This window comes from Hyla sarda, chromosome 10 (genome assembly GCF_029499605.1).
Source record: "Hyla sarda isolate aHylSar1 chromosome 10, aHylSar1.hap1, whole genome shotgun sequence".
NCBI classification, from domain to species: domain Eukaryota; kingdom Metazoa; phylum Chordata; class Amphibia; order Anura; family Hylidae; genus Hyla; species Hyla sarda.
The window spans coordinates 108,405,707-108,423,519 of NC_079198.1; the positions used below are offsets into that span (position 1 = coordinate 108,405,707).

A 17,813-nucleotide genomic window follows, 5' to 3' on the forward strand; every position below is an offset into this window, starting at 1 on the left:
CACCAAACTCCAAAAATGGGCTGGACAAAATTATTGGCACCCTTAACTGAATATTTGGTTGCACATCCTTTGGAAAAAATAACTGAAATCAGTCGCTTCCTATAACCATCAATAAGCTTCTTACACCTCTCAGCCGGAATGTTGGACCACTCCTCCTTTGCAAACTGCTCCAGGTCTCTTATTGGAAGGCGCCTTTTCCCAACAGCAATTTTATGATCTCTCCACAGGTGATCAATGGGATTTAGATCTGGACTCATTGCTGCCACTTCAGAACTCTCCAGCGCTTTGTTGCCATCCATTGCTGGGGGCTTTTTGACATATGTTTGGGGTCATTGTCCTGCTGGAACTTGGAAGACCCAAGATCTCGGATGCAAACCCAGCTTTCTGACACTGGGCTGTACAGTGTGACCCACAATCTGTTGGGTAATCCTCAGATTTTATGATGCCTTGTACACATTCAAGGAACCCAGTGCCAGAGGCAGCAAAACAACCCCAAAACATCATTGACCCTCCACCATATTTCACTGTAGGTACTGTGTTCTTGTAGGCCTCATTCCATTTTCGGTAAGCCGTAGAATGATGTGCTTTACCAAAAAGCTCTATCTTGGTCTCATTTGTCCACAAGATGTTTTCCCAGAAGGATTTTGGCTTACTCAGGTTCATTTTGGCAAAATATAGTTTAGATTTTTTTATGTCTCTGTGTCAGCAGTGGTGTCCTCCTGGGTCTCCTGCCATAGCGTTTTATTTCATTTAAATGTCGACGGATAGGTTGCGCTGACACTGATGCTCCCTGAGCCTGCAGGACAGCTTGAATATCTTTGGAACTTGTTTGGGGCTGCTTATCCACCATCCAGACTATCCTGCATTGACACCTTTTATCAATTTTTCTCTTCCGTCCAAGCCCAGGGAGATTAGCTACAGTCCCATGGGTTGCAAACTTCTTGATAATGTTGCGCACTGTGGACAATGGCAAATCTAGATCTCTGGAGATGGACTTGTAACCTTGAGATTGTTGATATTTTTCCACAATTGGTTCTCAAGTCCTCAGACAGTTCTCTTCTCCTCTTTCTGTTGTCCATGCTTAGTGTGGCACACACAGACACAATGCAAAGACTAATAGAACTTCTCTCCTTTTTATCTGCTCTCAGGTGTGATTTTTATATTGCCCACACCTGTTACTTTCCCCAGGTAAGTTTAAAGGAGCATCACATGCTTGGAACAATCTTATTTTTCCACAATTTTGAAAGTGTGCCAATAATGTTGTCCAGCCCATTTTTGGAGTTTGGTGACATTATGTCCAATTTGTTTTTTTTCCCTCCCTTTTATGGTTTAGTTACAATACACACAAAGGGAATAAACATGTGTATAACAAAACATGTGTTACTGCAATCCTTTTCTGTGAGAAATACTTCATTTTCTAGAAAAATTTCAGGGGTGCCAACATTTACGGCCATGACTGTATATATTGTGTGCGTGCCACATCCTGACTGTACTCAGATATCTATATATTTTCTGTGTGAAGCCAATCTCCTCTTTCCGTTCTGCCTCTTTATAGCTGGCGCCGCTTATGGCTCATTCACATCTATATGACAGCTGTACGTCGGGAGACCCGTTTAAACATTGCCTAAACGTATGTTGTGTCATACCCATAGACTTCCATTATGCCAACATAGTCAAAAGTATGTCACTTTTGGCTGCGTTTTTGATCCGTTCTATTTCGGCCCATCAGGCCGTTGTTACCTTAAGTTGTTTGCTTACTTCAGTTATTGTCATCATTTGATTTACTTAATAAACTCCTTCTGAATTTGAAAAAAAATATATATATAAACATACGTTTTCGTTTTTTGCTGGTTTTACAGTTTTTACACAGTTTTGCATATTAACAAAAAACAAGTTGAAAACCAATACAATCGTAAACAAATCTATACCACGAAAAAAACCTATATGATAAAAACCTATGCAACCATTTGGTATAGTTTTGGTACTTATCCCCGCTGCCTGCAGTCACATAGAGAGAGCCTCAGAATACACACTGCCTGGCGCCTGCACTCCCTCCATTGAACAGCACTAATTCAGTCAGGACTGTTGTGACTGACAGGACTCCTGGCTTGTGGCCGCTCCATGAGGTCTATTCACACTGCAGAATTTCCGCTTGCGGAATTCCGCCTCAAATTAAAGCCCATAGACTTCTATAGGATTCTGCACTCCCATTCACACTTCTCAATTTCTGCTGAATCAGTCGGCGCAAGGACCGTGCAGACACTGCAGTTTCCAATAGACTGCAATTTGTTCCGCGAGTATTTCCGCCTGAAGAATGAGCAACGCCATTCTTCAGGAGGAAATTTTCAAGCAGATTTTCCTTTCACAAATTCCGAAGTGTGAACGAAAACCCATGCACTATACTATACATTTTAGTAAACGGAATTTCTGCCTGCAATTTCAAAGCGGAATTTCATGCGAAAATTCCGTAGTGTGAATCTAGCCTTACAGTCCTGATAGGGGAGGTGAGCTGTGTACGGCTAAGTTTCTACTTGTTTTTTTGTCCTGAGTTTTTTGGTTTGAAAAAACGCAAGAAAAAACGCAAGAAAAAATGCCAGCACAATTTCCTGCATCTGGTGTTTTTTCTTGCGTTGTTTTCATTGGTGTGGAAATTGCATTTTTGGCCCCTTTAGTGTTTTTTTTTTTGTACCCAAAGTTTGTTGGGTACCAATAAAAAGGATGCAGTAGTGATTTTTTATTTAACGAAATTTATATTTTTTTATAACGAAATTTAAATTTTTTATAAAGTGTGTGTGTTTCACTTTTTTTTTCTCTCCTTTTTGACATTTTTAAGGTAGTACTACTACTCCCAGCATGGAACAGTGTGTGTTCCATATTGGGAGTAGTAGTACCACCTAAAAAATAAAGAATAAAAAGTGAAAAACACACACACACTACATTTTTATGATTGTCGGCTACAATTTTAGTGCCCTGCCCGCCCACATAAATTGATCCCTGTTTAAAAATGAATAAAAATGTTGTTATAAAAAAGATACATTTTGTTAAATACAATTTTTTCCATCACTACTATATCTTTTAAAAAAAAATTTAATGGTACCCTACGAAAGTTTATTAAAAAAGGTATCTCCATCACTTTCTTGGATCGTTTTTTTTTTTACTCCCATTGACTTCTATGGGAGAAAAACGCCACGATTTCAGGGGGAAAAAACGCCAGAGGCTCAACATGCTGCGATTTTACAAATCCGCCAAGGAGCTGAAAAACGCCAAAAAAGAGTGAAAATAACGCAGTGTAAGGGCACATTAAAAATACCAGCAATGCAGTGGCCGGTATTTATCCAAACAATCCTCCAACTCCCGGAATGTTGCACCATATACTATACCAGTGTTTCCCAACCAGAGCGCCTCCAGCTGTTGCAAAACTACAACTCCATGCATGCCCGGACAGCCGTTGGCTGTCCAGGCATGCTGGGAGTTGTAGTTTTGCAACAGCTGGAGGCACCCCTGTTTGGGAAACACTGACCTATACTGTACACCTACTATATAGTCCAATATGCTGGGAGTTGTAGTTTTCATTTGGGGCAGCTGCTGAGCCACAGGCTGTTTCAGGGCATGCCGGAAGTTGTAGTTAGTAACTAACTGCAACTCCCGAATTTGTAAAAAAAAAAAAAAAATTAAGTCATCAAAACAAAAATGATACTGTTAAAAACTACAGATCAGGCCGCAAAAAATTAGCCCTCATACAGCCCCGTACAAGGAGAAATAAGAAAGGGGTCAGAATAGGACAAAATTTGGCCCCACGTATGTGTATCCTGTGATGTTACGCATATATAATTAATTATGCCAATTAGCATGGCAGGTATTTTTAAGGAAGAAAGGTGGCAACTCTAGGTCTGGGTTGGGACCTCTGATCCTTAAAGGGGTACTCCGGTGAAAAACTTTTTTTTTTAAATCAACTGGTGCCAGAAAGTTAAACAGATTTGTAAATTACTTCTATTAAAAAATCTTAATCCTTCCTGTACTTATGAGCTGCTGAATACTACAGTGGAAATTCTTTTCCGTTTGAAACACAGAGCTGTCTACTGACATCTCTGTCCATTTTTAGGAACTGTCCAGGGTAAAAGGAAATCCCCATAGCAAACATGTGCTGTCCTGGACAGTTCCTAAAATGGACAGAGATGTCAGCAGAGAGCACTGTGCTCGTGATGTCAGCAGAGAGCTCTGTGTTTCAAAAAGAAAAGAATTTCTGCTGTAGTATTCAACAGCTAATAAGTACATGAAGGATTAAGATTTTTTAATAGAAGTAATTTACAAATCTGTCTAACTTTCTGGCACCAGTTGATAAAAAAAAAAAAAAAAATAGTTTTTCACCAGAGTACCCCTTTAATTTCGCTTGTGTTGGCTCTTTGCACTGTTCACACCAGTGAGGATTGAGCCTACAATTTCCTGGTTGTGCTTAGTAGTTTCTATTCCCCGAGTGTCCAGGAATGCATGACACTGGTGAGGAGTATAAATGATATAACTGGGCTCAGGCGAGAGGTTTCCTCATTGAGTGAGGGATCACCATAGGTCCACCATTCACTTTTATGGCTGAACCGAGTCCCCTAGTTACACTTTTCGGAATGTATGTGCTGTTTCAAAAGCACAACAGCCACCGTATTTGAGTCCTCTTAGAATAGCGGATACATCCCAAACGGAGGGAATAAGTGACTCAGTCCTGCCATGGAAGTGAATGGGGTCCGCTGCTGCGCCGGCGTCACATTTTTGGCGGGAGGCTGACCGATGCGATTAATGAGATTACCATAAAGCTGTGGCTACCTTTTTGTGAACTGGCTATTTCCTGCTGGAGTTCGTTCGCTTAAACTACAAATCCCATCATTCCTTGTTTGTATGTGTGAGGTCACTTTTTTCCCTCCCACACATCAGCCACCCCACCCATTGAAACACACCTGTGATCTCTTCAATGCAATAGACCAGTGTTTTCTGACCAGGGTGCTTCCAGCTGTGGCAAAACTACAGTTCTTCTCCCTCTCACCCAGCTACTGCTCCACCCATTGAAGCAAAGACAGGCTGACTCTGAACACATGACTAGTGATGTAATGTCTCGAGCCGCATTGCAGCCTGGGAAAACCTGAGATAACACTCATTTTGAATTCTGTTAAAAGTTAACTTTGGGGCAAAGATCACATAAGAATTGCAAGACCACCATGAAACACAGGTACAGACACTATATTATGAACTACACTAACTTTACAACCCTTGTAGCATAGTCTAATAAAAATAAAAAATATGGAATATTTTCCACTGAAGTACCGATTTAACAGAGGTCAGTGGCTGCCATTCAGTTCAAAGGCCCGAATGGAGTCTCTGCATTTTACAGCGGATTCAAAAGTGTGTCTGCTGCGTTATCCAGTCTGCTGGAAAAATTTACATATGGACCAAACAGTAACTCCTTTCGGCCCATGGCTGCTCTCTATTACAGTGTACGTCTGCATCCTGTTTTCTGAGGATTGCTGATGGATACATCTGACGGAAGCCCTAACACAGTATGAACCTAGCCTTTTGCGTGAATAGGAGAACACTGCACCACTGCTACTAATAGTACAACGATTGTAAGTAGGAGCCGACCCACCGATTATGTGCACTCTACTGATCGGATATTTATGGTTTATCCGGAGGAGCCCCTGTTAAGCATCTTGACCACCAGAGGGCACTCCTCCCAAAGGAAGAGGGAGATTACTGTACAGAAAGCTTTTCAGATTTTGGTTCTGCTCAGTAACAGGGATATTTGTGGGTATACGGCCCCCTGATGAATACCACTGTACAGGAATCAGCTAAAACCTGCACATATGCAGTTTGTGGGAATTTTTTGTTGAATCCCACAAAATCGGAGATGCAGCGGTGGTGTTTGAGGCATGCAGTGATGGTCAAAGAGCAAATTCCAGATGTGGAGAAACAAAATAATTTTTTATCTCAAGATGACAACGCGTTTCACAAGCGGTCACTTGCTTCATCAGGTCATTGCCGCCAGGTAAAACCTGCACATACCACAGACCAGTCAATACTGACCTTTCCACACAAAGCGTGAACCCTGCATGTTCTGTACCTGCTAATACTTAGAAAGTGTTATAAGAAATGTACCACGTTATACCACACTCTTGTGTATCCCACCATTATGTAGTGCAGATTTCTGACTCCTCACAGGACATCTCAGGCTGAGACTGACAGGTTGGGCTGATACTGATTCTTGTTATCTGTCCTGAGACTTTACTACAGGAGAACATGGATGAGGGTGGTAGGAAAGCATTTGAGGATGACAATAAAGGAGTTAGGCCTGGAATGGAGGCAGCTGAGCAGAGCCCAACCCTCCTTACAATCTGCTGCTAGTTCTGATCCTGGATGTTATGAGGACGATTATTCAATGTCAGCTGCGGCCTGGTGAGTGATGTGCAGGGGATAGAGAAGGACACCATATCGATCCCTGTGCAGGAGCCGGACACACTGGAAGTAATGCAAACCTTGGCTATACCCCAATATACTACATGATGGGGCATAACAACAGAGCAGAGAGCGGGCTGTGTTCTCAGTGTCATCGCTAACTTTTGTGAATGGATAGGCTGTATTCTCTGTGATGTCACCACTGCTGTCTAGTGATTGGATAGGCTGTATTCTTAGTGATATCACCACTGCTGTCTAGTGATTGGATAGGCTGTATTCTCAGTGATGTCACCACTGCGGTCTAGTGATCAGATAAGCTACATTCTTAGTGATGTCACCACAATTGATACTCTGTAATCTTAGTCATGTCACCACTGCTACCAAGTGATTGGATAGGCTGTATATCCCAGTGATGTCAGCACTGCTGTCTAGTGAAGGGATAGGCTGCATTCTTAGTGATATCACCACTGCTGTCTAGTGAAGGGATAGGCTGCATTCTTAGTGATATCACCACTGCTGTCCAGTGAAGGGATAGGCTGCATTCTTAGTGATATCACCACTGCTGTCCAGTGAAGGGATAGGCTGCATTCTTAGTGATATCACCACTGCTGTCTAGTGATGGCATAGGCTGTATTCTCAGTGATGTCACCACTGCTGTCTAGTGATCAGATAAGCTGCATTCTTAGTGATATCACCTCAATTGATACTCTGTAATCTTAGTCACGTCACCACTGCTGTCTAGTGATGGCATAGGTTGTATTCTGAGTGATGTCACCAATCCTGTCTAGTGATGGCATAGGCTGTATTATCAGTGATGTCACCACTGCTATCTACTGATGGCATAGGCTGTATTCTCAGTGACATCATAAGCAGTATTCTCAGTGATGTCACCACTGCTGTCTAGTGATGGCATAGGCTGTATTCTCAGTGATGTCACCACTGCTGTCTAGTGATGGCATAGGCTGTATTATCAGTGATGTCACCACTGCTGTCTACTGATGGCATAGGCTGTATTCTCAGTGACATCATAGGCAGTATTCTCAGTGATGTCACCACTGCTGTCTAGTGATGGCATAGGCTGTTTTCTCAGTGATGTCACCACTGCTGTCTAGTGATGGCATAGGCTGTATTCTCAGTGATGTCACCACTGCTCTCTACTGATGGCATAGGCTGTATTCTCAGTGATGTCACCACTGCTCTCTACTGATGGCATAGGCTGTATTCTGAGTGATGTCACCACTGCTGTCTAGTGATGGCATAGGCTGTATTCTGAGTGATGTCACCACTGCTGTCTAGTGATGGCATAGGCTATATTCTCAGTGATGTCACCACTGCTGTCTAGTGATTGGATAAGCTTCATTCTTAGTGATTTCGCCAATGCTCTCTAGTAAATGGATAGGCTACATTTTTATGCACCTCCTTAATGTTCCACATACACGGGACATGCACCTATAATGCTGTGAATTCTTCCTGCCAGGCATTGTGTCTGCTGCATGTTTTTATTTGGCAGAAACAAAGGTGACAAATTCTGAGCCTCCAGACCCATTGTGAGCAATAGAGACGATAAGAACAGGACCCCATGTTGGATCAGTGGTGGACAGTAGAGGCCCATGGCTCATTTATGGTGGATTGAAGGTAGTAAGGGACCTCTCAGACCATGACTTTTTGGTTTTCTGGGTCTTCCTTTGGCTGATACACTGTATCAGCACTGAAGTAGCAGAGATGTTGCAGATTCCTTTCACTTCTGTTAATTTGTTGGGATTGATTGTTGCTGTTTTTGTAGATGGGGGAAATTTTTAGGACAACATCTGCCCTGAGCTCTAGGCTGGGATCTGAATGGAGGGTGATGACAGTCTTGTTCCCAATGCTGGTTCTCTCCAGTCTGGGGGTCAGACAGCACATTCCTTAGTTTTTGCTCCAAGTAAAATTTTGTTTCCTCTAAAAGTTTGCATAACAATACTTCAAGAATCCTGTACCAATCAGCTGCCCCTGGTGCTAATCCAGCTGTCCATTGTCCATGGCGGTTCCTTGCCCAGATGTTCCCTGGCATTGTTCTTGTTCTTCACTTTCCCTGCCATTTTCTTGCCCCTGGTTCCTCTTTGCATTGATGCCCCCTTGCCCCCTCTTGTTCCCAGCCCCCCCGGTTCCTTTGTATTCTCCTGTCTACAGCCCCTCTTTGTCTTGATGGACCCCCCCCCTCCCGCATGTGAGAGATGAGGTTAAGCGCTGGCTGTCCAGCATGTCACATCTTCCGCAGCCGTTCTCAGCAGCTGTCATCCTCTTTTCCTTAAGTTGTTGTGGGGACAATGAGTAGGACAGACCCCTCCTCCAGCGCTTGTTGAATGTCACACGCTGAAGAATTCTCTTCATGTGGCAAACAGCTGTTTAAGGTGATAAATGGCATGGTCACCCCGAGGAGAGAAGTGTCACAACGCCAGCCCCCCCACCTCTACTGAGGGTGCTTAACTGGTGGGGGACTCTTTCTTACAACTTGTCATGTCTGTCATTCTCCGGCTCTGTGCCCTTCATGAGATTCAGCCAGAAAAATGTGTCTTTGTTCTGCAGCTCTTAGAGACGCTGACCCCCCACCCTGAAGAAATGTTCAGAAGATCTATACTGTATACTGCTTAGCTAAAAGGAGAATGACACACTGACACTCAACATCACATGGGGTACAGAACAATGACAATTGGGGTACAGGACAAGGATATGATCACATTGGAGTACAGAACAATGATATGATCACATGGGGTTCAGAACAATGATATGATCGCATTGGGGTACAGAACAATGACAATTGGTGTACAGGACAAGGATATGATCACATTGGAGTACAGAACAATGACAATTGGGGTTCAGGACAAGGATATGATAACATTGGAGTACAGAACAATGATATGATCGCATTGGGGGTACAGAACAATGACAATTGGGGTACAGGACAAGGATATGATCACATTGGAGTACAGAACAATGATATGATCGCATGGGGTTCAGAACAATGATATGATCGCATTGGGGTACAGAACAATGACAATTGGTGTACAGGACAAGGATATGATCACATTGGAGTACAGAACAATGACAATTGGGGTTCAGGACAAGGATATGATAACATTGGAGTACAGAACAATGATATGATCGCATTGGGGTACAGAACAATGACAATTGGGGTACAGGACAAGGATATGATCACATTGGAGTACAGAACAATGATATGATCACATGGGGTTCAGAACAATGATATGATCGCATTGGAGTACAGAACAATGACAATTGGGGTTCAGGACAAGGATATGATAACATTGGAGTACAGAACAATGATATGATCGCATTGGGGGTACAGAACAATGACAATTGGGGTACAGGACAAGGATATGATCACATTGGGGTACAGAACAATTATATGATCGCATTGGGGTACAGAACAATGACAATTGGGGTACAGGACAAGCATATGATCACATTGGGGTACAGAACAATGATATGATCGCATTGGGTTACGGAACAATGACAATTGGGGTACAGGACAAGGATATGATCACATTGGGGTACAGAACAATTATATGATCGCATTGGGGTACAGAACAATGACAATTGGGGTACAGGACAAGCATATGATCACATTGGGGTACAGAACAATGATATGATCGCATTGGGTTACAGAACAATGACAATTGGGGTACAGGACAAGGAAATGATCACACTTGGGGTACAAAACAAAACAGTTGGGGTACAGGACAATGACAATTGGGGTACAGAACAATGACAATTGGGGTACAGGACAAGGATATGATCACATTGGGGTACAGAACAATGATATGATCGCATTGGGTTACAGAACAATGACAATTGGGGTACAGGACAAGGAAATTATCACACTTGGGGTACAAAACAAAACAGTTGGGGTACAGGACAATGACAATTGGGGTACAGAACAATGACAATTGGGGTACAGGACAAGGATATGATCACATTGGGGTACAGAACAATGATATGATCGTATTGGGGGTACAGAACAATGACAATTGGGGTTCAGTACAAGGATATGATAACATTGGAGTACAGAACAATGATATGGTCGCATTGGGGGTACAGAACAATGACAATTGGGGTACATCTAGAGAAAGGAAGGAAGGCGCCTCATGTGCGGGATCAGTAGAACTTGCAGGTGGGGGTAGGGGAAGGTGATTCCCAAGCCGCTTACCAAAGTTGGTTGTGCGCCCACACACAACAAGGTTAGGAGCAGAAGAGATATGAAGGCAGGTCCACTGCAGCCCTCCTGGATAGGTGTAGAATCAAAGGTGAATGACCAGGGAGTCAGGAGTTTGTCTGGCGCAGAGAGGAACCATCAGACAGCCAAGTAAAATCAATGGATTTATTAGATGCAACGCGTTTCGCTGCGCATGCGCAGCTTCATCAGGCTGGTCAGAGGTGATTGTGTAGGTCGCAGGAGGTCAGAGGTGGTGACCTCACTCAGGGTGGGGCTTGAGCTCAGGGACAAGATCAATCCACATCTAGACAATAGGGGAGTAGTGGAGAGAGGGAAGAGCCAGGGAGCGTGAGACAAAAGCACACTGACTATGAGAGAACTATACAACTTCCTGTCAGGTGAATACAACAACAGCACTGAATCCAGTACAATTTCTAATAACACTATATTAGTAAGTTATATGTCTTGGGGTGCTTGTTTTATTGATGGCATACATCCAGTGGTGATTATGACATAAATAACTCATCGTGCAGTACCGTATTTTTTTTTTTATTACCTTCATTTAGAATTTGAATCCTAAATGCCTCAAAGAGGCGTTTTTCTCTCCGCAGCTCGTAGCTGTGCGAAATCCGTATCCAGCACGTGACTCAGTGCCATAAAATCACATTACATTCAGTCCTGCGCTGGATACAAGCTACGAGCTGTAGAGAGCAGGGAGAAGAGCTCCTTGTTTGAGGCATTAATGCGCCGAATTCGAAATGGTGATTTCACCACTGGATGTACTCTTCATAAACAAATTTCTAATACCAGAATAACCCTTACCACTTTAAGGTCAGAGGGAGTGGTCTGTCCTGGGTCAGCTGACTTCCTGTAAACTACAGACCCCCACCCCACCCAGATCTGTATGCTGCTGCTATCTCTATGGAATCAGGATATATAGTAGTCATACACCTCCCCTGAGGCTGTGTTAACATGTTGCATTCTTGCTGTAATTTTTTTTCCCCAAATTGCAGGAAAATACTGCAATTTACTGCAACTGCACAAATTGGGGTGAAAAAAATTATGGGGGAAGTTTATCAAAACCTGTGTTGAGGAAAGTTGGTGCAGTTGCCCATAGCAACCAGATCGCTTCTTTCATTTTTCAGAGGCCTTTTTAAAAACGATAGAGGCGATCTGATTGGTTGCTATGGGCAACTGAACCACTTTTCCTCTATATAGGTTTTGATAAACCCCCCCATTTACCGTGATTTGTGCAATAGCAGTAAAATAGCCCCATTTTCCTGCAATTTTGGTAAAATCACCGCAAAAACTCAAGTATGCGGAAAACACATGTAGGCTGTAAAAACGGTACAAAAATGCAGTAAGAACGCAAAATGTGAACACATCCTAAAGACTTTAAATCTTCATATCATGTATAGGGGAGATTCATCAAGACCTGTGCTGAGGAAAAGTTGACCAGTTGTCCATAGCGACCAATCCTTTTTCAGAGGCATTTTCAAAAATGAAAGAAGCGATCTGATTGGTTGCCATGGGCAACTGGTCCACTTTTCCTCTGCACAAGTTTTGATGAATCTCCCCCAATGTGAACTGACCCCAATACCATTTTTTTTTTGGTGTACTCAGTTTGCCTGGGTAAATTCCGGCATCAGTAGTAGCCTAAGTAAGATCACACTGCGTTACTACTACTTCAGTATTAATGGTCGTATTTTCAGCCATTTTTTGCCATTATGTGTGAGCAAAACAGATGACTTATGGACAAAAATACTAAAGAAAACATAACTTTACATAAAATATGGCCACATTTATTTAGATAGTGTGAACATATCCTAAGTTGGTAAGCTGAAGTGATGAGACTCTACCCACTCTCTCTGCAAAGCCAGAGGAAGCATGGTGCATGTAAAGTTGCAATAGAAAATCATTTCAGTGTTGAAATAATAATCAGAATGGCTGAAAAATGAAGTCTGTCGCATCAGCTAAAACAGGTAAGCCATGGGGCTTGCGGTAAAGCATTGGTCTTTGAACTGTAGACCTCCAGCTGTTGCAAAACTACAACTCCCAGCATGCCCGGACAGCCGTTGGCTGTCCGGGCATGCTGGGAGTTGTAGTTTTACAACAGCTCGATTACTACAGTTTAGAGACCATTGCTTTACCGCAAGCCCCATGGCCTTAGACACAATAAACTGGAGTGGACCCTATAGACTTCTGTGGGACAGTATTGTGGGCATGCTCTGTGACCTGTGCTGAGACGGTGGTACAGGGATGGGGGAAGAGGTGAACTGTGACCCTGCATGTTGTGAATGACCTAGTCCCACGTTATCTATGTACTAGTGTCACCTTTCACGGTCATCCTGTCTGTTTGGATCAGGAAGAGACCGACGAAAAGTTTTCTTGACTCTTAAGTCTGCTCATTATTAGACTAAGTTCACACTAAAAGTTACTGGTACTAAATTTTATTTTACGTGCTTGTTTTTGTCCATGATCTGCAAGAAGCCCCCCCCCAAAAAAAATAATAAAAATAAAATAAATTGCCAGTAAATTTTTTAAGAAGTGTGACTCACAGTGGCCAGACTGAAAATTGCAAGATCTACATCAGTGGTCTCCAAACAGTGGTCCTCCAGATGTTGCGAAACTATAACTCCCAGCATGCTGGGAGTTGTGGTCTTGCAACATCTGGAGGCACCCTAGTTTGGAAATACTGGTATAGAGGGGAGAATCTATATGTGATTTTATACAGTATATGAGGCTCCTTGGTTCTGTCCTGTAGTGTATGGAAAGAGGTGAAATGGGGTAAATCTATATGTGATGTATACGTGGAGGGAGGGGCCTCCTGTGTTATATCCTGTATGGGTGAGCAGGGGTAAATGTGATATATATTGGGGGTAAATCTATACTGTATATGAGGTAAATCTATATGTAATGCATATGGGGTAAATCTATATGTGATGTATACGCGGGAGGAGGTTCCCCCTTTTGTTATATCCTGTATGGGTGAGGAGGGGTATATTTAAAGGGCTACTCGGTGGAAAAAAATTTTTTTAAATCAACTGGTGCCAGAAAGTTAAACAGGTTTGCAAATGACTTCTATTAAAAAAAATCTTTACCCTTCCAGTACTTTTTAGCAGCTGTATGCTACAGAGGAAATTCTTTTCTTTTTTAATTTCTTTTTTGTCTTGTCCACAGTGCTCTCTGCTGACACCTGATGCCCGTATCAGGAACTGTCCAGAGCAGGAGAAAAACCCATTGCAAACCTATACTGCTCTGGACAGTTCCTGACACGGACAGAGGTGTCAGCAGAGAGCACTGTGGACAAGACAAAAAAGAAATGAAAAAAGAAAAGCATTTCCTCTGTAGTATACAGCTGCTAAAAAGTACTGTATCTGTTTTAACTTTCTGGCACCAGTTGATTTAAAAAAAAATGTTTTCCACCGGAGTGCCCCTTTAATGATATATCCAGTATGCAAGGCTCCTGTGTTATATCCTGTACTCTATGAAGAAAGGTGACAGGGGAAAATCTATACATGATTCACATGGGGGGTGTTAAATCTATATTTAATGTATATGGGGTGAATCTATATAGAGTTTGGTGACATTATGTCCAATTTGCTTTTTTTTCCTCCCTTATTTGGTTTACCGTAGTTCCAATACACACAGAGGAGAGATTTATCAAAACCCGTCCAGAGGAAAAGTTTCTGAGTTGCCCATAGCAACCAATCAGATCGCTTCTTTCATTTCTGAGAAGGCCTGTGAAAAATGAAAGAATTGATCTGATTGGTTGCTATGGACAACTCAGCAACTTTTCCTCTGGACAGGTTTTGATAAATCTCCCCCAAAGGGAATAAACATGTGTTACTGCAATCCTTTTCTGTGAGAAATACTTCATTTTCTAGAAAAATCTCAGGGGTGCCAACATTTACGGCCATGACTGTGTGTGTATGAAGGAAAGTGACCAGGGGTTAATAAGTGACGTATGCATTATACAGGGCTTATTTATAATGTTCTGTAGTGTATGGATGCCTTTGGCTGTCCGGGCATGCTGGGAGTTGTAGTTTTACAACAGCTGGAGGCACGCTGATTGGTAAGCATTGATCTGTTATATTCTGTAGGTATGGAGAGGGCTAACCATAATGTAATATAATAGTAAGTATATACACTATACCGGGATCCTGTAGATATGACCAGGCGTGACCGGGAGTATATGTGACGTATACAGTAGGGCGCCACTGTTCTGTATTCTGTATATATATATATATATAATGGTGGAAAAAGGTAGCACTCCTAATGAAGCGTGCACAGGTGCCTCCAGCTGTTGATCCTGGTTGGGGATCCAAACTGTATACTTGAAGAAAAGTCGGTGGCCCTCCAAATGGTGAAAAAAGTGATGTTTATTCACTGCCTTTTTGGGAGTGAATAAACATCACTTTTTTCACCATTTGGAGCGCCACCGACTTTTCTTCAAGTATAGATAGAGAGAGAGAGAGAGAGAGAGAGAGAGATGGATAGAGAGATGGATAGAGAGAGAGAGTGTGTGAGAGAGAGAGAGAGAAAGATGGATAGAGAGAGAGAGAGAGAGAGAGAGAGAGAGAGAGAAAGATGGATATAGATAGAGAGAGAGAGAAAGATGGATAGAGAGAGAGAGAGAGAGAGAGAGAGAGAGAGAGAGAGAGAAAGATGGATATAGATAGAGAGAGAGATGGATAGAGAGAGAGATAGAGAGAGAGAAAGATGGATAGAGAGATAGAGACAGAGAAAGATGGATAGAGAGAGTGTGTGAGAGAGAAAGAGAGATAGAGAGAAAGATGGATAGAGAGAGAGATAGATAGAGAGAGAGAAAGATGGATAGAGAGAGAGAAAGATGGATAGAGAGAGAGATAGATAGAGAGAAAGATGGATAGAGAGAGAGAAAGATGGATAGAGAGAAAGTGTGAGAGAGAGAGAGATAGAGAGAGAGAGAGAAAGATGGATAGAGAGAGAGTGTGTGAGAGAGAAAGAGAGATAGAGAGAAAGATGGATAGAGAGAGAGAGATAGATAGAGAGAGAGAGAAAGATGGATAGAGAGAGAGAAAGATGGATAGAGAGAGAGATAGATAGAGAGAGAGAAAGATGGATAGAGAGAGAGAAAGATGGATAGAGAGAAAGTGTGAGAGAGAGAGAGATAGAGAGAAAGATGGATAGAGAGAGAGTGTGTGAGAGAGAAAGAGAGATAGAGAGAAAGATGGATAGAGAGAGAGATAGATAGAGAGAGAGAAAGATGGATAGAGAGAGAAAGATGGATAGAGAGAAAGTGTGAGAGAGAGAGATAGAGAGAGAGAAAGATGGATAGAGAGTGTGTGAGAGAGAAAGAGAGATAGAGAGAAAGATGGATATAGAGAGAGAGAGAGAGAGAGAGATAGATAGAGAGAGAGAAAGATGGATAGAGAGAGATAGAGAGAAAGATGGATAGAGAGAAAGTGTGAGAGAGAGAGATAGAGAGAGAGAAAGATGGATAGAGAGAGAGAGATAGATAGAGAGAGAGAAAGATAGATAGAGAGAGAGAGACAGAGAGAGAGAGAGAGAAAGATGGATAGAAAGAGAGAGATAGATAGAGAGAGAGAGAGATGGATAGAGAGAGAGTGTGAGAGAGAAAGAGAGAGAGAAAGATGGATAGAGAGAGATAGATAGAGAGAGAGAAAGATAGATAGAGAGAGAGAGAGAGAGAGAGAGAGATGGATAGAGAGAGAGAGAGATAGAGAGAAAGATGGATAGTGATAGCGAGAGATAGAGACAGATAGACAGATAGAGACAGATAGAGACAGATAGATAGAGATAGAGTGAATACATTGTGAACTCTCTCTCTCTCTCTCTATATATAATATATAGAGAGAGATATATAGTTCACAATACATTCTATGTGATGTATATAGTAGATAAATAAGAGGATGCTAACAACTGTGACGTCATGTGACGTGTAGCGGTCAACTGTGACCTCACACTATGACAGAAGGAGCCGGTGAGTTCGGGAGGGGACGGTAGGAGGGACGGAGAGCGAGAGGCGGCGGCGGGGAGGGCTGAGGCTGGAGCGGAGCAGGCATCAGCGGCGTCAGTCACACACAGGCACCGGCGGGCAGGCAGCGGGCTCCGGGGACATGTAGCAGGAGAGCCCCGGGGGCCCTGGTGCTGCTGTCGGTGTCAGCTGCGCTGTGTCTGGTTGTCGGCGGGCGGGGGAGGGGCAGGATGATGGGGGTCGTCGCCCCCTGGAGGTGGCTGCTCGCCCTGTGTCTCAGGCTGCTCTTTCTTGTGCCCGCAGGAGTGCCGGTGCGGAGCGGGGACGCCAGCTTCCCCAAAGCCATGGACAACGTGACGGTGCGACAGGGGGACAGCGCCATCCTCAGGTGAGAGGAGACTTCATGTACTGTATGTATAATGTGTTATATAGGGGACAGCGCCATCCTCAGGTGAGAGGAGACTTCATGTACTGTGTGTATAATGTGTTATATAGGGGACAGCGCCATCCTCAGGTGAGAGGACACTTCATGTACTGTATGTATGTGTTATATAGGGGACAGCGCCATCCTCAGGTGAGAGGAGACTTCATGTACTGTATGTATAATGTATGTTATATAGGGGACAGCGCCATCCTCAGGTGAGAGGAGACTTCATGTACTGTATGTATAATGTGTTATATAGGGGACAGCGCCATCCTCAGGTGAGAGGAGACTTCATGTACTGTATGTATGTGTTATATAGGGGACAGCGCCATCCTCAGGTGAGAGGACACTTCATGTACTGTATGTATAATGTGTTATATAGGGGACAGCGCCATCCTCAGGTGAGAGGAGACTTCATGTACTGTATGTATAATGTGTTATATAGGGGACAGCGCCATCCTCAGGGGAGAGGAGACTTCATGTACTGTATGTATAATGTGTTATATAGGGGACAGCGCCATCCTCAGGGGAGAGGAGACTTCATGTACTGTATGTATAATGTGTTATATAGGGGACAGCGCCATCCTCAGGTGAGAGGAGACTCCATGTACTGTATGTATAATGTATGTTATATAGGGGACAGCGCCATCCTCAGGTGAGAGGAGACTTCATGTACTGTATGTATAATGTGTGTTATATAGGGGACAGCGCCATCCTCAGGTGAGAGGAGACTTCATGTACTGTATGTATAATGTGTTATA

General features: G+C 43.1%; 1 protein-coding gene across 5 annotated transcripts in view; it reads left to right on the top strand.

Moving 5' to 3' along the window:
* Window positions 1–17,813, top strand: part of OPCML (opioid binding protein/cell adhesion molecule like) — a 381,701-nt gene that overhangs the window by 173,148 nt on the left and 190,740 nt on the right. For 2 of the 5 annotated variants that reach the window (XM_056544354.1, XM_056544350.1), the window contains exon 2: window positions 16,932–17,016. In XM_056544354.1, the coding sequence (XP_056400329.1) occupies window positions 16,932–17,016 (85 nt within the window). Of the gene's footprint in view, window positions 1–11,003; window positions 11,047–16,603; window positions 16,635–16,706; window positions 17,017–17,813 lie in introns of those variants that run through there. The other 3 variants (XM_056544352.1, XM_056544353.1, XM_056544351.1) reach the window with 3 other exon arrangements.